Raw genomic sequence first — 18552 nt, forward strand, 5'->3', positions numbered from 1 at the left:
TCCGAAAATTTTTGGAATTATTTTTTAAGTAAAAAGACATATCCGACTTGTTCTGTATTTAATTTAAAAAATTGAACATTCTAAAAATTGAGAGACACTCTCAAATTACGAAATTACCATAAAATCTCACATTCTAAAACTTGAGACAGAATCGTAAACTGGAAAAGTGAGACGAAAAAATGCACGAGATTTTGTCTCATTTTACACACCGGCTGATTTCACAACTCCAACTTCAAATTCAACACCACCCGGAATACAGAAAAAAATGTGATTAAATTTCAATTAAAAAAGTTAACAATTTAAATATTTCTCAAAAATGAGGGTGCCATTCTTCCTGACTTCACTGTTCCTCCTCCCCTTCGTCATGAGGGGTGGTGGGGTGTCAGGAAATCAAGAAATCTTAGGCTGCGGAGGTTTCGTGAGGTCGCAGCATAAACTGGATTTCGACCAGATCGAGATTAAATTGTGAGTGAGGGCGTGGTTTTCTAATTTGCGTTATCTTCACATTTATGATAACCTTGCTAATTAATTTGCCCAATTAATTTCAGATTCAGTAAAGGAGGTTCGCTCAAGGTGAAAACGGAATGCGCCCCGACGACAGGATATTATTTTATTCCGTTAGAAGCGAAAGGCGATTATGTGCTCAAAGTGGGTTGAAATTTATTACTTATCAATCAATTTGTTAACCTTCTTAATGATGAACTATGACCTCAGATTTATCCCCCTGATGGATGGACTTTTTCTCCGTCAGAAGTTGCCATTCCATTCGACGCCGCTACAGACGACTGCTCGCTCGGGAAAGATATCAACTTTGACTTTCAAGGGTTCGCCGTATCTGGTTTTGTGATTTCTTCAGGTTTTAAGGAGGGCCCTTCCGGCGTTGAGGTTACGTTGGTGTCGGACGATAAGACGGTGGCCTTATCGAGTGTGACGGGAGTGAAGGGTGCATTTCAGTTTGATTCCATCCCACCAGGAAAGTATTCGCTGAAGGGGGCGCATCCCAGTCTTAAATTTGTCAAAGCGGCGCACTCGTTCACCATTTCGAATAAGAATGTCGTACTGGACAAAGAGGTGGGTCGAATAATTTGCAAAAATTATTAATTTTTGTTCAAGAATTTGGTTATTTTATACGGAAATAATCAGAAATTTAACTCAAGACTTAAAATTACTTTTTCAACTAGCTCGTCGTTTCCGGTTACGAACTCAGCGGTGTGGTCGCCAGCGATGGGAACCCGGTGGAAAAAGTGACCCTTGTTCTTGTCACGTCTGACCCGGCCGTGCTCCCTCCCACAGTTTGCACTGGCAGTGGGACAGAAGGGATTTCTCTCCCGGGCAGTGTCAAAGGTCGCATCCTGTGTGTCGAGACGTCCAACGCTAAGGGCTCCTTCACCTTTGGGGGATTAAGTCCTGGGAAATATCTCGTTGTTCCGGTGTACAAGTAAGGCTGGGAAAATACTGTTTGTATTAAAAGATACCCGGGTATTTTAATGCCAGATTTGTTTTTTTAGAGGGGCGAATATCGTCTACAACGTGTCCCCTGATCGTCAAGAGGTCACCCTTGATCACGCTTCCGCCAAATTGTCAAAGACATTTGAAGTTGAAGGGTTTACAGTTCAAGGGAGGGTTAAGGGTCACTCGGGCGCCAAGATTTTTGTCAACGGGGTCGAAAAAGCTGTATCCGGACATGATGGCACCTTTTCCATTGCGAATGTGAAACCGGGCAGTTATGAGTTTGAAGTTGTTGCTGGTAAGTGAGATTCAAAAGTGTGAAAAATTTTGTAGGAAAGCAATGTTTGCAAATATTTAGCAATATTTTTATTGAGCAAGCTTCAATATTATTGTGCCATTTTACTATATTCACTGCGTTCTTAAAATTCTTGAAATTTTGAACTCTAGATAAATTCCTGTTTGACAAGAAGCAAATTTCCATTCAACCCACATCCCCGGTAATTCCGGATTTTGTCCCGTCGAAATTCCAAACGTGTGGGACCATCGCGCTCAAATCAGCGACGACAGAAGTGACCTTGTCTTTTACCAAAGTGACCTCTTCTCCCTCAACGCCTGCCGTCACCATCAAGGAAAAAGTTGTTGACGCCGCGTTGGCCTGCGTCTATCTGCCGGAGGGAAGTTGGATCGTGAGCGTGACCTCAGCTGGTCCTCAGACGAAGTATTTCCTCCCAGAAAAGGTCACGTTGGCGGTTCCATCGGGAGCGCGGTTCTCTTTCGCTGAGTTCAGTGGGAGCATTTCCGGTTCGGTTGAGTGCAAGTTGTCCTCATGTGATGGGGTCGTGGTCAGGCTCGAGAATAAGGATGAAGGGAGCGGAGTTGTGGTGCAGGAACAAATTGTGACGAAAGGAGAGGGGAAATTCTCTTTTGGAGGGTTGCAGTCGGGGATTTATAGGGTCAAGGTGAGTAGGAATTTTTGAAAAATTGGTGAAAAATTTATGAAAACGGATTAGAAAAGTACATTTACGAAAACTTTTTATCCTATTTTTTCCAGGTTGACTCTGACCGCTACTGCTGGAAATCTCCCAGCCTGGATGACATCACTCTGAAAAATGTAAACATTGCTTCCCTTGCCTTCCACCAAACTGGAATTCCCCTCGAGATTGACTCAACCCACTCCACCAAGGTCAAAATCACCGGAAAAACGGCTGCTGCAACTCAAACTCTTAATCTTGAGGGAGGCAGTCGACCTACAAAAGTTTGTCTGACGGACGCCGCCTCGCCCCCAGATTCATATCGAGTCACGCCCGAAGGATGTCACACCTTCGAACGAGACGTCTACTCGTTTACACCTGGCGTAAAGTTGCAACTCGTCGCCAAAAAGCATGCCCACTCTTGGAAAATCACGGCACCCAAGAAAATTCTAGATTTGAAAGTCACCCGAAATTCAGAACTATCTGTGACCTTTGAGGAAGGGAAGAGCACTAATAATGATGTCAAGATTGTAGAGGAGGTCACTTCAGGTCAAGTCGTTTACACGGTCACAACCCAGGAGGAGCCTGGTCTTTCGGTGAAATGGGAAGTTTTCTCGTTCGGATTCATCTTCGAACCTGCCACGTTTCCTATTAGTACGCAGAGCGATTGTAAAGTGAATTTGGCTCAGGTTGTGGCGAAACAGAGTCACGTGATCAAGGGGAAGTTTACGCCACCGTTAGGTAATTTTTTTATAAATTTTGTTATTGCAAAATTTGTCCCTTTACCTTATTTGTTTCCCTAATTTGTAGAGGGAGTCGAAATCCGCATTGATCTCGTCGGCGACCCTGACGCAACCACTTTCGTGACCTCCTCCTCCTCTGGAGACTACATCGCTGGCCCCTTCGTTCACTCTTCCGGGTTCAAAGTGACCCCCACTCTGGCCGGCTATACGTTCAAACCCACCCCCTCCGACCCCCATTCCTTCCTCGTTTATCAGCTTGCCAAAATTGTTGTCATCGTGGAAAACGAGGCCGGCGTCGCGGTTCCCAACGTCCTCCTCTCGCTCTCCGGACCATCTTCCTACCGTCAAAATAAGATGACCGATGAGGCCGGGAAAATGACCTTTGGTGACCTCAATCCTGGTGGGTACTATTTGAAAGCGCTCCTCAAAGAGTTCCAATTCCTCCCGAGCGCGCTCAACATTGATCTCAAGGAGCAGGAAGGCAAGGAGATTAAGTTGTCAGCGGTACGCGAATCGTTTTCGTTGCACGGTCAACTAACTTCGTTAAGCGGTGAGTTGATGCCGCATCTCCTGGTGACGGCGAAAGGCATGGGTAATTGTAGCGAATATGGGGAAGAGGGTGTGTCCGATGAAGGCGGAAATTTTCGAATTTGGGCACTCAAATCCTATGTAAGTAACAAATTTTTTAAATGAAATTTTTGATTGTAAAAAATTAAAATGCGATTCTTTTGGTGTAGTGCACATATCAAGTAAGTGTGGCAAGGAAGGATGAATTCGCGTCAAAGGTGGAACGCACGATTCCGGAAAGTATGGAAATCAAGGTGAAAAAGAATAACTTATTTGAAGATATTTTAGAACTTGGGATATTAGAATTTTATAAATTTCGAAACCTTCCAGATTGGGGCATTCGACGTGCACAACACGACGTTCATCATCCTCACCCCCGTCCGTCGAATGGACGTGTCTCTCCGCGTTCATACCAACAATGAAAAGTCGCTCGACACGCTTAAAGCGTCCGTGTACTCGGTGTCCTCTCCAGACATGCCCATTCACACGACCCCCTTCGCCGGAACGTCCTACATCATCCTGCCCCCCATTCCGAAGGACGGGTCGGACTACGTCGTCACATTCGAGTCCACATTGAACAAGTTCCAATACACGTACACCCTTCCGCAAGACATCGCCTTCCCCGCGGACACGGCCTACGCCCACTTCGCGCTCAACTTTGACATCCATCCCGCTTCGGGAGATCAAGAAATTGGGAAAAATTCGTACATTGCGCTCGCCCTGATTATCTTCGTAGTTGGATTGATCGCCAATTTAGAGAGGATTGTGACCTGGGGAAGAGAAATGGCGGAATCCTATGGTATCCTGGGTGGGAGGAGGCTCAAAACGAAGACGAAATAAGGAGAGGAATTAATTAAAATGAAGGAGTTCGTGATGTTGTAATTTTTAAAATTGGGAAATGTAGAAATAGAAAAATTGTGAAGGGAAATCAGGCTAAAAATGTATCTTTATTTTGTACCAGTTTGCAAATAATTTTACACAAATTTATATACCGAGTGAATTTTCTAACTGCAAAATTATTTAGTAATTCACTGGAAAGTTTACAACTAAATTTAATAGACAAGTTTACAAAGATTACGAATGAAAACCAAGTTACTCTAGTCGATTGTAAACATTTCTGTATTTTGTACCAGGTCGCAAATAATTTTTGCATAAACATCCGAATTGAATTTTCTACTAATTTTGCATTCACTCGAAAGTTTGTGACGCAATAAAAATAAATTTACGAATAAAAGTTAGGTTACTTACAAGTCGCTTATAAAGTTACAACTAGAATAGAGAAATGTATGTATATAAGTCATAAATGTGGTGGTATGTAAAATTTATATAAAATGTGAACCTGCGCTGCTGATTATCAAATATAATAAACACAGATCGAGTAAAAAAAGGATGGATTTTCTGAATAAAAATTTCCAAATAATTTTAAACAGTTGTCTTGTACAATGAAAATCCTTATCATACATCCAGCCACAAATTTGCCCAGCTATGCACGACCAAAAATAGTACAATAAGAATTAATTTAATTACATTTCATTCAACCCGATCAGATAGGTTTAAAGATATTTATCGCGAAGACGGACATCACAGAGCTCCGGCTAGGGCTAAAAATTTGACTACAGCGATAATCTATATAACCACAAATTTCTAGTCAAGTTTACAGGATACCATCCGGGTCCATTCTGAAAAATAGCATAAAATTAAATTCTCCCAATTATTGACATTTAATCTATTTAATTTAAAAAATGACAGCAAAACTTACTCCCGAATCAAGTCCCAGATTTGTTTTTTAGCGTTTTCAAACTTGTAACGTCTCGCCAAATCGTACAAGTCTTTGGCGTTCTCTTTCGTGCAAACTTGTGCCAAATTCTCTTCACAGAATCGTTTTAGCAAAGGCAGTTCGTACCTGTCCGATGCCTTCACAACGTCTGATGGAAATTTCTTCCAAGCCTCTTGACTTTTCCCAGAAATTGGTAGATTCCCAGTGTAAATGTACTCCAAAACGGATAGCATTACACGATAGTCGATGTCATCAATTTCCACAACGTTGGACCCACTTTGTTTCATACTGGCTTCAAACATTGCTTTGAAAACGGGACTTCGAGCTATCGTAGAAAGAAACCAAATTCTTCAAAAAAATTATGCAGTAGATTTTTCAAACTTAAAATCACTTACTAATCAGAAAACATTTCTGGACGAGAATATACTTTCCGGAAATTCGCAAAACTGCGCTACCAGAATCTGCAAGTTCTGAGGCCGATGGGGAACTACTTCTTACTTTGACATTTTGTTCGAATAAAGTTTGCATAAATTTTCGAAAATCTTGGGTGCACTCGTGATTTAACGCTTCGTAAGAAGACAGTTGGCGAGAAGTGGTTGTTACTTGTAAATACTGGAACGTTATCTTGAGTGAGATAGTGATTGAGCTCGTTTTTCTAACCACGCTGGACTCAGGGGGCGCATTTCCGTTGGAGTGAGAATCATACAAAGTGTCGATCGACAGGAAGTTTTCCCATCCCATAAAACTGTTTACGTCGTGGGTCATATTTTTTATCAAAGGATCTAAAAATTGACAATTGTTGGATTTACATAAAAAAAAACTATAATCCACGTCGTACCTTTGTCCTTAATTATGGCGAAAGGATCGCCTTGTTTAACAGTCTTGGTAGTTAGTTTCGTATCTTTTAGCAATTCCATTTTGACCAGGACACCTCCGTCGAACCATTTTTTGCTGCCAACCTTTTCTTTACCATTTTCCTCTTGTTTTTCTAACAAGAGACTAAAATATTCCGGCCTCTGAACAGGGTGACTAGGCGTTTGGACACTGAAACAAAGTCGCCACGCTGTCCAGCCAATTCCATTTTCGGGTTCGATTTCAAATTCGAAGTTTGTGTAGCTTTTCTCAGCCATTGATCTAAACTCGGAAGAATCTTTAGCCAAATTGATCATGGTGGCGATATTTTCTATTTTCCAAGTGATATGCTCTTCCTTGGCAATTGGGACCTATGTGCACAATTTTTAGACATTTGTAGTGATTTAAGTTATGTTCAAGGTTTACTTACGGTCGAAGTGACCTCAGCCCCTCGATTGCTGGGCCCACTGCTTATATTAGCAGAGGTTTCTGACGTCTTGCTTTCAGATGATCCCATAATTTAGGAAATGGGGAGGAAATTTACGATTGATGTAGTAAAATAATCAAGTTATTTGTAATTACAAGGATGATTAAATTGCGTTGAATACAGAATAACAAGTGCATGCAGAGCTGTATGTAAACGTTTTGGTTTATTGACTACATAACTGATAAAGTGAGAGTTGGTATATACATTACATATGCATGTTTGCTCTCGATAATTAAATTAAGATAAGGGTATTGCACCAAATGTCGAGAATTTTAATTTGGATTATTGTGTGCGATAAGCAAAATAATTGTTGTGAGTCATAGAGGACTAATTAACACGCACATTTGTAAAAGTATTTAATAGGAATTAGACAGCCTGGTTTGAATCCGTGTCCTATAAATTACATGATGTACACTTGTAACTTACAAGTTGTAAGTGATCAACCAAGAAAGCTTAATTTACTTAAATACTACGGATAATTTTCTATATTTAAATGTTGCTTAATAATAATAGTACATTTTTATTTATTTGTACAAAAATATAAAATAACATCAATTTGTAATAAGATAAAAACATGATAAAAACTGAGCAAAGTTAAAAGTAGATGAAATATTCGTGTATACATATATGTAACGACTTGTGATTATTAACTCTTGTTGATTCTTCTTCTACTTCTTGAAGACCCCAAACTTTAGAAGGACGACCCATATTTAGACGAGGGTGGTTGTGCATGTGCTGACGAACCGTCCCCTGACTGAGGAAGTTGTGTAGCTTCATATTCTTCTTGCTCCTGATTCTTGGAGCTGAAGTACATTTCCGGTTTGCCTGAGGAAAAAGACAAAGAGGAATAATTTTTAAGATTTAACCTCAATCTTGACTAAATAATGAACTCACTCGGCTTAGGATTAGTTTGTGGGGCAGGGTTAATCTTGACTTCCGGCTCCATAACCTTTGGCCCCAAACCACGTCCTCAAAGTAACAAAATTTACCTCTTCTTCCTGTGATCCCAATCCTCACTGGATTTTGTCTAATCTGCGTGATGGCAGGAACGTTTGGACACTATTCCAAACAAGCATTGAGAATGGTGAGTTACAGAGGTCAAGTAAGAAAAATTTTTGTTTCTCACCATCAGGAAAATTGCCACCGTCCTGCTGGCAAACAATTTGGTCACTCAGACCCTGGATTGGTACCCTCCATTTTTCCAGGGCTTTAGCCACAAAAATACGTTTTTTTTTAAAATCTCGAAAAGAATGTATTTTCGCAGTGATACAAAAGTTAATCTCTGAAAATGAGTATTTTGGACTGTTGTATTTTCCACGTAGATTCTCCGTCTTTAGCAGCTTTTGATAGTGGAGATGCCCGGAAGTGTGAGAACGCCGTCGATGAAGACACCCTTGTCCGTCCCGTCGGATAAGGAGAGGAAAAAGAGCTTCTCGGCGGAAACGGGGTGCCAAGCGCCATACGTGCAGGACGGGTTGGACTCATTCCGCGGTCCGTAGTAGTGACATCGTGCTGACTCTCGTACCGACGGGATGTACTCGTACACGTTCACCCGCTCGCATACTTGCAGGCTCAGCATGATCCCTGGAAAAGGTTATGAAGGTCAATTAAAAACGGAGGAAAATGTGAGCTATCACATGACTGAATTTTCGTAGGAATAATAAGATTTTTTGTTCTATTAAGTTGGTAATTTTGTGATTTCTGTTGCATTTGGGGTCAAATTGAGGTCATAACCTCCTTACCTATAAATCCGGAGGTGGGAGGATTCCCATAAATTTTTACGAACGAATATTCCTGTAAAATTTCCCAAAATTTCCAAATGAGTCTACAGTCGAGCAAGTAGAATCGATTTCTCTCTTCTTTCGTCAGGTTGAAGTACTTCTCAAAGAGAGGAAAATCTGGTTTCTTGACCCACTGAAAATCAGTTTATGTTAATTATTAATTTGACCCCAGTTGACTTTTGACCCATGTTTCACTCACGTCATCCAAAGAAGCCGAATACATGCAGGGATCCCAGACTAAAAATTTAGGAGTAGCTTCCCACACAGCGTCGACATCCATGGCGGCCAATTCTGCGCGGGTAGTGCGGTCATCGGAGGCTGTGCCTGATTTTGAAGTCGTATTGATAGGATGACCTTTGACCTTGTTTGTGGGGCTGTTTCTCTGCCTTCGGGGAAAGTGGAATTGTGGTTTTGTGACGACCTGGCTGTTCACGATGCGGAGAGAGGTCAAACTCCCCACGTCGGATTCGTACCCCGCCGTGGGTGCGTTGTTGAAGCGCATGATAAAGTCGTGAGAATCTGGGGGAAAGAATTAAGTATCTCAATTAATTCAATTAAGGATTTTAAAATAATTTTGGCAAATATAGGTATTTAAATTAAATTGTACATTGTGCAAAAAATCTGGGTTTGATTGCTTTGTGGGTGGAAAATTAAAAATTTTGTTAGGCCAAAATTTATTTTACTTCCTCAATTTTCGCAGTTTTTTGTAAAAAGAGGTTGTTGTACACAAAAAATATCTCTGCAAATATTTTTGCTAATAAATTTGACAAGAAATCAATGGTTTTCAAATTTTTCCAGTATTTTTTTTTGTAATAAATTAAGTTATCTTACCAATATCGATACCGTGTCTGGCACCATCGAACGCGGCCGAGTTAGGTATGACGGCACAAGTTTTATACAGCGGTTGTGGCTCTACCGATGCCGAGAATGTGTCGCCTTCACGATTTCCAAAGAGCGGCTCCGTCGGAAAAACCTTGTCCGCAAAGGCCCCCACCGAATTCTGCGCAATCAACTTAATCCCCGCTTTCTTCAAGCGACAAAGAACCGCTTTTGCAGTGACGCGTTGCGATTTGGGTTTCAATTTGGAAAAATCAACGCCATACTCGTTCAAGTGACCTGAATACATACAATTATCACCCTGGTCAAATTTATTCTAAAATACCCGGGTATTACGCACTCACCCTTAACTTTCGCTCCGTTTAAAATACTCCTTCTCAATTTTGAAATCGCCCTCATTTTGATAAGTTCCACCTTCCTTTCGAGATCCGGATCCCGCCCGACATCCTGATTCACTCTGAGTAAGCTTACCGGGAGTCCGGTCTGGTCATTGTCGGGGTCATTAGGGTCACTTCCACTTCGTGGCCTGTTCAGATTGTCGTAACTCTGGTCGCCCTCTCCGATGAGCGGGGGTCGTGGGAGGATGTATTTCGTCCGGCTGTACACTTGGGGGTTGCGGGTGATGGGGCTCATTTGAAAATAGTCCTTCGCTCCCGACCCGACCCCAGCGATGGAGACGTAGACCATGTAGCCCAAAATAAAACCAGCCGTGGCGAGGAGGAGGCAGATGAAAATGGGGAGGAGTCGCATCTTGCTGCCACTCCCACCAGAGTGGAACGAGGAAAAAGTGGGTGTCGAGGTGAGGGAGTCTTCACCCATGAAAAATTGGCAGACGGGAAGTAAGAAAATTACTTAGCAAGGAAATCAAGGCGTGACTGAGATTCAGGAAATTTTGATGAAAATTGGCGACGTATTGGAAAGATTGAGCTTTTAGGGGGGGAGTGAAAGTGGTGATTTTAATGTGTGGAAAGTAGGAGTGAAAGTCGTAAATGGCTTTAAACTTAATTGAAATTTAAGTTAAATTGGGTAAAAATTATCTAGTTATTTTTTAATGAGCGATCTGAATGATTTAATTTGATGAATTAAGTAGGAAGATGAGAATGGAAATGGAAACTTGGGAAAATTGGCTGAGTAGATTTTGAAATTATTTTTTAAGTTAAAATTTTGACTAGAAATTTATAGAGTGAAAGTCAGATTTTTTTTATTGAGCGGATCCCGATCTTAATAATGTAATTGGCTGGATAAGTAAGAAGATGAGCAAAGAATGGATATTGTAAAATTGGCGATAGATTTTAGATTTTGAAAAGATTTGGTCAAGAGAAAATTTTGAGTGAAATTTGAAAAGTGAAAGTTTTTGCATGAGTGAAAGATACGCAGTGCGATCGCGAATGGGAAGAAGGAGTGAAAGTGGACTCGTTTAAATAGGATGTGAAAAGTAGGTTGAAAGTCAGTTGTTGCTCTGGACCCGTTGGAAAGGAGCGGGTCGGAGAAAGTTGGGCGGAGGGAGGAGAGAAAGCGCTCCAATGGGTGATCACCTCGAGGAGAAAGTCCGTTCACCTTTCCCCAAAAAACAAGGCTGCACCCCATGAAATTAATTATTTCGCATCATATTTTCCATTTTGCAACAAATTCGCTTTCTGTCTAATCAATTAGGGAATTTTTCGCACTGATAAATAAAATTTTCGCAAAAATGCAATCATCATTTCGATACAGTTTTCCTCATATTTTCCATCAAAACAAACTCAATCTTTGTCAAAATTACTGATTTTGCAGGTGAAATGGGTGAAAATTTTGGCATATTTTCAATCGTCTCATCCCCAGTGCGTGTGCACTGGCTTGCAATTCATTCGTGATTTTGCCTCTCTCTTTGTCAAGCCGAAAATCACGACATGCTACTGCAGACTTTGTTACATAAGTCAGGATGAAATGCAAACCCGTGTAGCTTGTGACTGTAGACTGACGAGATGATGAGTATGATTTTACCTGTCTTTCTACCTACCTAAAAGAGAGAGATGCGAATTATTACATTGTCGTCGCAGTCGTCGTCGTCGTCGTCGTCGTAATTCCAAGTTTATTAAGAGTTTAACCTTGTTTCATGACATAATTGTTCTCACGCTGCTGCACAACTGCTGAATTTTCTCATTGTTCTGTCCTATTTTATTTGTATCTGTGTGCATACCTTCCGGCATAAGTAGTACACATAGTCAGCCTTCATTATGAAATTGAATGGGACGCAGTTACGCGTTCTTCTATCTGGGCACAAAAGTTAGTTATGTTTATAGTGACGCTATAAATTACTTCATCCCGAATAAAATTCTTGATCCGTGTCTCCTCCCAAAAATAAATTGAAATTATGACAAGAATTAAAAAAAATAAAATATGAAGCCAAATATTTTGGAAAAAGTGACAATTTTTTTGTACATCTGGGGAAATTTTTGGAGCAAAACGTATTTCTACAAAAAAGTGAAAGATGCAACGAAATTGGTTTCAATTTGTCCTCAAGAAATGAAACTATAATCAAATCACATTATCAATTTCTCACGGTAACATTAGCTTTGAGATTGTCTACAATTTAGATCATGATTCAGTAGCCATTGGCTAGTTATTTATACTTAAAGTTAATTATGGTTAGTTATTCAACTTGTGGCAGGGTATGGAGGAATGGATAGATCTCGTAGACGATATGACGACACCTCCTCGACTTTAATGCCATAATTAACTACATCACAATGTGCATGCTCCTACTTACATATTAATGAATGATAAATAATAAAAAGTGAATGTTTTTTTTGCAATGTATGAATATTCGCACATACAACGATGAACGTCGTGTGGGTGCATTATTATATGACGCTGAATTGTATGACACTGGTGGTGGCGTATGCGTGCATAAAGCATGTCATCAATTCCAGGGGGCATGAAATGCTATAATCTCCTTCATCATACTTCTGGCACAGATTTTTGAGGTAAAAAATTTCCCATTCTTTCTGCAGGGTCCCTTTTGCCCATGTCGTTTTCGTGGTGGGAATACATTATCCAGCCTCCTCTTAAATTGTTACGTTAATGAAAAGTCGGCAAAAAAATCTGCCATGCAAATAAATAGCACCTTCATCTCATCTCTCTGGTGGTACATATATCTCCCATATTCATTAATGGCATTAATAATTTCGTGTCGTTTTGCTATCTCTTCTTCTCCTCCACCTTAAGTCAATGATGAGTTTAACCAATTTTTTAGCAGGCAGCAGGTAGACACCACAGGTAGGTAGGCAGAGGAGAGGAAAGGTGGATATGTGAAATGTGCTGGATATTTAATGCCGTCGGTGGGTGACAAATACTTCATAATCGAATCTGGGGGACGCAAATCCGCGTCAAGTCCAGTCCTGTCTGAGTCGTGGTGGTGGAAAGTGCACGAAAATTGAGGTGATTTCCAGGTGTCAAAATCAATTAGACAGAGATTAAATTTCATACAAGCAAACGCAAAGTGTGACTACCTTTTTAGTAACGGCAATTTTTGTTTTGTTTCACGGTGACGAAGACGTCATGCGGTTTTATTAAATTGCTTGTTTGCCAAGATAATTTAGAAATTAAAGAAAACTTTCCAGTGTTTTGTTGCTTTAAATGGTTTGTCGCGTGATCATTTATGTATGACCATTGTGGTAGCGGTGTCCGTGGTGGTGGACGTGTGGGGATGCAGTGAGTGGAGTGTGCGTCATCATCATGACAGCGATCTTATCGGGGTCACAGGTCAGCCACGCTTTTATATTTTTTTTTACTCATTTTCACCTGTTCATATGTAACTCTAAAGTAAATAGTAATCGTTTGAGCTCTTATTTCCGGGCCGGGGAGACGTGATGGGGTGAATTTTTACGGTAGTAGAGTGACCACTTGCCTACCCGGTAGCCCTTCTGCATGGTCCTCGGATCGGAAGAGATCCACATGTTGGATGGAGTAGGGATAAGAAGAATCGTGCCAGATTTCAAATCGGGGGGCTTATCTTGTTTTTCTGCTGGTGATTTTCACTCACTCGCTCGCTCACCTCAAGTGTTGAGTAAATAGAGAGGGTTAGATTTGAGAGTGATAGGTACGTACATAGCAGGGAGTCGAGCGGGTGGGGGGTGTGCATGGAGGAAATTTGATTAGTGGGAGGGGTAGTTGGACGGATAGCGTGGATTGGATGGACGCCACACAAGTAGTTTAGCGGAATTATTGGGGGCAGGAATTACGTCCACGTGTACGTGTGCGTATTTTTGTACCTTTTGCCGAGTGCGTGGAAAGTGCGTCATTGGAGAAAAGAATGAATTTTATCTTACCAAACCATTCGTCTTTATGGATAGAAATATGTAGTTGGTGGAAATCTTGGCATTTTTGGAAAATGAGGGAAAATTTGGACCAGAAAGAGAAGAATATTTGGGCGAGAAAAGCATAGGTTTCATGAGGGGACACCGTGTTAGTTAAGGATGAAATTTTGTGTCGGTTTGACTAAATGAGGCAAAATTTTGAAATCAAGGGGCTATAAATTTGTGGAAAAGTATGTATTTTTTCATGGTAAGAGGACGCTATGTTTTAAGGATGCCATTTGTGGAAAAGTATGTATTTTTTCATGGTAAGAGGACGCTATGTTTTAAGGATGCCACAGATTTTTTAATGCAGGTTAAGCTTGATTAGATATCCAGTGGTAAAAAAATGAAGTTTTAACCTCTATGCACGACTAGTGGATTTCATGAACACATGGTGAACTGATTTTTGAGACTAAGGTGAGAGAGGATGACAAGATTCATGAATATTCATGAATTTCAGCCACATTTTCATAATAATGTTAATTTCGTCACGTCAAAACAAAAATAGCAGGAATCTCATGGTCTCTCTCTCTCGGCAGTGGTGGTGCATGTGGTTAGATTGTTATTACTGAAATAGTAATAATGCAGCCATAATAATAATAATAATCAGCATGGCGTTGGAAAATTGTGTTGTTTGCCAAATTTATGCGTCACAGTTACAAGTTCATAATCCATAAAAATACGGAGTATTAACGCATACAAATATTCGCAATTTTGCAATTTTACTTACTATCTACGTTTGGCCACAAAAAAACATCCGGAACCTTGCTAAACATTGGTTTAGTACAGAGCAGACTTATTTAATTACCGTGCATGAAGGGTCAAGGGGTCAGGCTGCATGTACCATATTAAATTGACATCAAATGACAGGAAATCAAACTTGTTATCCGCACGCAAGATTAAAAATCACAAATCGTCAGTCTTACTTACTATCTCTTAAGAATTATTTGGTCAGCATAATCGTCACGGATCACGAGAGATCCACAATCTGCCCAGTAGCCTCCTTGTGCAAACACAATTAGTCTCAAACGTCGTGTCATTGCATATCAAACCAAACGACGTCATTGCATATCAAACCAAACATTAAATCAGCACTACACCACCACTTTATTTCATTTCTTACAAAACTGTTCACCATTTTCATTTATCTATTATAAAAAACATTCCCATCTTAAAAAAATACTAGCAAAAAAACTCCGCTTCATCTTTACCATATTCCAGAAAGATTTCATAAATGGAAGATGATGAATGTCCAAAAATTGTGGAGAGGTTGTTGAAGAGCTGGCTCATTTTGAACGAGTGAGCCGTGCAGAAAGGGACGCCAATTATTTTTGCGGGTCCGATAAGGATTAACGTAAGACGATTGGCGTCCATTCTGCAAGCCCCCTCAGAGAAATATAAACAGTAAATCGCACCGTCATCTTGTAAATCTTGTTTGATTAACCTTGGACGCTCGTGTTCATTTAATGGGTTATTAATGGAAGACAAGAAGGAATGGAAATGGTGACCGCAATGACGACTGGTATCGTCACTCCGTGGACGGAGAAAGGTCATGTCGTACGGATTATGTAATAAGTAGTGACCACGACCACGAGGTGTGGCAACCACGTGGACGGGGAATTTATCCCCCCACGACAAGTATGCTCGTCCACGTGTTCCTGGGATATATTTCCGTTACAAATCACGTCCTTCCGACAGCGCAATTTTCCCACTTTTTTCTTAAACTGTCCTGAAATTATTTATGAAAATATTTCATAAATTGTCAACATTTTCAAATTTTCGAGAAGCCCACCCTTAGTATTTCCATGCGGAAAATAGTGCCCCACCACGACAACCTCCGAATCTGAGGGGTTTCTAGCCACGCCGATCCCTAATTTGACCGAATCCGACCACACGACCTGTCTGAACTTCCCGGCTTCGCCGAACGGAAATTTTTTCACGGTGCATAGTTCGAAATACCATCTACGTCAGGGATCATCGAAAGGGGCTATTTTTAGGGTTATTTTTATCAATTATGTTGCTGGCTAACGTTTTCACGGCGCCTTCCGTCTCGTTTTTTGCATCGAACCAGGCCCGTCGCTCTTTTAGTCGCTTGTAAACGTTCTCCCCGATCGTGGTCGGTATGGGTTTGCCGCTGATGAAATATTCGGCTCTCTGTTGGGCCGCGTCGTTCAGCTGGAGGGGATAAATTAGGTCAAAGGTCATTTCCGGTCAGTATGATAATGTCACCTCATCATTCAGCGTCATTGTTGGGGTCCCATTGTGCCATTTTCGGAAAATATTGTTCCATTTGAGCGCTTCGAGGCGAGCATCTCTCATTTCTTGAGGGGTAAAAGGTTTGCTTTGATTGAGGACGTCGTGTGGGAGGAGGAGGAGGGTAAAGGTCAGGATGAAGATTAAATTGGGATGCGGCATGGTGGAAAAAATTTTGAGAGAAAAAAGATGTGATTTTTTGGCGAGATAACTGAATTTGAAACACCTTTTGAAAGTTTAAAAATGTATGGGTGAAATGTAAAAAAATCTCTAATGGTGATTTATACATATGTCAAGGTACATATTTTATGCAAAACAAAGTGTATTTCATAGTTTATCAATGTTGATGTTAATAAAAATTCCTTTTTTATGCAAAATGGTGTGCCAAAATTTTTCAAAAGTGAACAAACAATACAGATTTTGATTTTATTATTTTTTTAAATCAAAATTATACACACGTTTATAACAAGGTGCAAAATTAGAAGAATTTGAAAAGTGTTTAAAAAAATTTAATAGTGGAAATATATGCATATTGTTGAATTTTAAAGTCAACTAAAAAATTTTAAGCTAATTGTACTAAAGAATAAATAGATAGATTCGAATAAATGTGATGGGAAATGGGAATTTCGCATGTCATTTTTGAGCAGTTTTTGTGATTTTTTTCATAAATAAGATATTTTTGCAAATTTAAATTTCGGAAAAATCATACCAGTATACATACATGTATATACCTATATTCCAGTTTAAAAATTCGGCATATTTACAAAAGCTGAGATACATGATAATACTGTATTATAAAATATAGCTTGTCCTGGGAAATAATATGAGTCACATTTGGAGGAAAAATATTTGTCCATATTTTCATAATTCCATATTTTCACTCTCAAATTTAAAGCCTAAATAAGTTACAATTTTTCCTTTTTTCTCAAGACCACATTTTTAAATCGAGTAAGTAAATTCAAACTGCAAAATCTTGCAAGTGGTCGGCTACTTAAAAAATTATTGTTGCAAAAATTTCGTGATGATTTATACATTTTTTTTACACCTACATAACTTTGCATATATGTATGCATACATACAAAAATTGGCAAACTCTGTTCCTCTAGTTAATCATACGTTACAATAATATGCAAATTTATGACACCCAGGCAGCAGGCGAAGACGAAAAATTGGTACGATTTCCCCCATCCCCACGGGGCGCAACTCTTTTTCCCAGCTTTTTCCTCCACCTCGTCCTCCATCTCGTCTGCTGACCCTTTTTTGTTCTCCAAACAGTTGTCGCTCTCCCCGGAAATGACCTTGGGGTGCAACCCATTGCAAATCGCGGTCTTCTTGCACACCAATTTCTTCACTCCGATGTCATACTCGCCTTAAAAACGACTAAATATGTACACATATTTGTATTTTTTTATCACTGAAAGGTCACATGAGGTCATCTCACCGACATAGTTTCCAAACGGTTCATATCTTCCGACCACGAAGATGGCCGAATTGTCCTTATCGGTCGCTACACCGATTCCTAATTTAACCGAGTCGGCCCAAACGACCTGAGTGAAATGGTTGAGCTGTCCGGTCGGCCAAGTTTTTGTGTCGCAGATTTCAAAATACCAGCTAAAAATTGAAGGAAAAATGCTGATCTTTAATTATTTTATTAATGATAAGTGGTTATCTTGGGCTTACGCTTTGGTGGCACCCTCAGTTTGGGCGGTGGCGTCGAAGCGCTTGTTTCCCGAGTGGCTAGCCGTATAGAGATTTTCGCCGCTCGAGTTATGCTTCATTTTTCCCAAGGGGACTAAATTGTTGGCCGCGGTTTGGGCCGCTTCGTTCAGCTGATCAATTAGGTCAAAGGTCATCTCTTCCGTATTGATAAGGTAGATAATCCGTTATTTACCTTATCATCGAGCGTCATGGAAGTCGTGTTGTGCCATTTTCGGAGAATGTTGTGCCATTTGAGTGCAGCTTCACGGGCGGCTTTCATTTCTTGTGGGGTGTAAGGGACGCCTGGAGCGAGGTTGAGGACGCTGTGGGGGAGGAGAAGGAGGGTAAAGGTCACGATGGGGTAAAAAACCAAGGACACAATGGAGTGTGGCATGGTGGATAAAATTTTGAGAGATTTTAATTTTTTGAAAGAAATTTATTGTCAATTTGAGGATACTTGGACGAATTGTGTAAACATCTCTAATGGTGATTTGTGGAGCTGCATAGTTTATGCAAAAATTGGCACATGTTTTTGCAGTTGGGTGGCATTTTGGGGATGATAAACTGATGTTAGAAAGGTTTCGTTAGTTTAATGGGAAATATATAAAAAATACAGATTAACTCATTTTTGACCGAGTGGAAATTATGAGGTTTTTTTTACTTAAAAAAACTTTTCCGGAGCTTTGTGAATTTTAATTTGAGAGATCACCAAGGAAGATTTTTATTGATGTCCCAATAAAATCGCGAATTGGTATCGCGAAAAACTCGCGAATAATAATTATTAATTTGTATACAGGGTG

The 18552-nt window shown here is 40.3% G+C and overlaps 5 protein-coding genes across 5 annotated transcripts; 1 reads left to right on the forward strand and 4 right to left on the reverse strand.

Moving 5' to 3' along the window:
* The first annotated feature begins 217 nt into the window (after positions 1-217).
* Positions 218-5157, forward strand: LOC110858736 (nodal modulator 1). The gene is made up of 10 exons (XM_022107595.2): positions 218-465; positions 549-648; positions 715-1071; positions 1182-1438; positions 1509-1747; positions 1897-2408; positions 2501-3161; positions 3231-3832; positions 3901-3984; positions 4061-5157. The coding sequence occupies exons 1-10, from the start codon at positions 317-319 to the stop codon at positions 4568-4570; spliced, it is 3471 nt and encodes a 1156-aa protein (XP_021963287.1). The 5' UTR covers positions 218-316; the 3' UTR covers positions 4571-5157.
* Positions 4681-7454, reverse strand: LOC110858737 (speckle-type POZ protein-like). The gene is made up of 5 exons (XM_022107596.2): positions 6790-7454; positions 6346-6730; positions 5903-6289; positions 5490-5832; positions 4681-5409 (listed from the first exon to the last, which is right to left on the reverse strand). The coding sequence occupies exons 1-5, from the start codon at positions 6874-6876 to the stop codon at positions 5385-5387; spliced, it is 1227 nt and encodes a 408-aa protein (XP_021963288.1). The 5' UTR covers positions 6877-7454; the 3' UTR covers positions 4681-5384.
* LOC110858666 (beta-galactoside alpha-2,6-sialyltransferase 2-like) lies at positions 6993-10845 on the reverse strand. Its single transcript, XM_035858846.1, has 7 exons — positions 9809-10845; positions 9459-9743; positions 8827-9146; positions 8589-8760; positions 7973-8430; positions 7741-7905; positions 6993-7671 (listed from the first exon to the last, which is right to left on the reverse strand). Exons 1-5 carry the CDS (start codon positions 10281-10283, stop codon positions 8180-8182), a joined length of 1503 nt encoding a protein of 500 aa, XP_035714739.1. The 5' UTR covers positions 10284-10845; the 3' UTR covers positions 6993-7671; positions 7741-7905; positions 7973-8179.
* A 3604-nt stretch (positions 10846-14449) lies between these two features.
* Positions 14450-16300, reverse strand: LOC110858841. Its single transcript, XM_035858848.1, has 2 exons — positions 16031-16300; positions 14450-15976 (listed from the first exon to the last, which is right to left on the reverse strand). The coding sequence occupies exons 1-2, from the start codon at positions 16214-16216 to the stop codon at positions 15776-15778; spliced, it is 387 nt and encodes a 128-aa protein (XP_035714741.1). The 5' UTR covers positions 16217-16300; the 3' UTR covers positions 14450-15775.
* Positions 16301-16591: 291 nt separating this feature from the next.
* On the reverse strand, positions 16592-18510 carry LOC118438483. Its single transcript, XM_035858847.1, has 4 exons — positions 17946-18510; positions 17735-17883; positions 17496-17665; positions 16592-17423 (listed from the first exon to the last, which is right to left on the reverse strand). Exons 1-4 carry the CDS (start codon positions 18144-18146, stop codon positions 17161-17163), a joined length of 783 nt encoding a protein of 260 aa, XP_035714740.1. The 5' UTR covers positions 18147-18510; the 3' UTR covers positions 16592-17160.
* Between the last annotated feature and the right edge of the window lie 42 nt (positions 18511-18552).

This window comes from Folsomia candida, unplaced genomic scaffold (assembly GCF_002217175.1).
Source record: "Folsomia candida strain VU population unplaced genomic scaffold, ASM221717v1 Fcan01_Sc022, whole genome shotgun sequence".
NCBI lineage: Eukaryota > Metazoa > Arthropoda > Collembola > Entomobryomorpha > Isotomidae > Folsomia > Folsomia candida.

Coding starts and splice junctions, on each gene's coding strand:
- LOC118438483 (XM_035858847.1), bottom strand. CDS start 18,146: ATGCCACACTCCATTGTGTCCTTGGTTTTTTACCCCATCGTGACCTTT. Junction 17,884..17,945: donor CCATGACGCTCGATGATAAG/GTAAATAACGGA, acceptor CTAATTGATCAG/CTGAACGAAGCGGCCCAAAC. Junction 17,424..17,495: donor ACCGTTTGGAAACTATGTCG/GTGAGATGACCT, acceptor GTCGTTTTTAAG/GCGAGTATGACATCGGAGTG.
- LOC110858737 (XM_022107596.2), bottom strand. CDS start 6,876: ATGGGATCATCTGAAAGCAAGACGTCAGAAACCTCTGCTAATATAAGC. Junction 6,290..6,345: donor CGCCATAATTAAGGACAAAG/GTACGACGTGGA, acceptor GTCAATTTTTAG/ATCCTTTGATAAAAAATATG. Junction 5,410..5,489: donor ATCTGGGACTTGATTCGGGA/GTAAGTTTTGCT, acceptor GCTATTTTTCAG/AATGGACCCGGATGGTATCC.
- LOC110858736 (XM_022107595.2), top strand. CDS start 317: ATGAGGGTGCCATTCTTCCTGACTTCACTGTTCCTCCTCCCCTTCGTC. Junction 466..548: donor GACCAGATCGAGATTAAATT/GTGAGTGAGGGC, acceptor AATTAATTTCAG/ATTCAGTAAAGGAGGTTCGC. Junction 3,162..3,230: donor GAAGTTTACGCCACCGTTAG/GTAATTTTTTTA, acceptor CCTAATTTGTAG/AGGGAGTCGAAATCCGCATT.
- LOC110858666 (XM_035858846.1), bottom strand. CDS start 10,283: ATGGGTGAAGACTCCCTCACCTCGACACCCACTTTTTCCTCGTTCCAC. Junction 9,744..9,808: donor AAACGGAGCGAAAGTTAAGG/GTGAGTGCGTAA, acceptor GTATGTATTCAG/GTCACTTGAACGAGTATGGC. Junction 8,761..8,826: donor ATTCGGCTTCTTTGGATGAC/GTGAGTGAAACA, acceptor ACTGATTTTCAG/TGGGTCAAGAAACCAGATTT.
- LOC110858841 (XM_035858848.1), bottom strand. CDS start 16,216: ATGCCGCATCCCAATTTAATCTTCATCCTGACCTTTACCCTCCTCCTC. Junction 15,977..16,030: donor CAATGACGCTGAATGATGAG/GTGACATTATCA, acceptor TATCCCCTCCAG/CTGAACGACGCGGCCCAACA.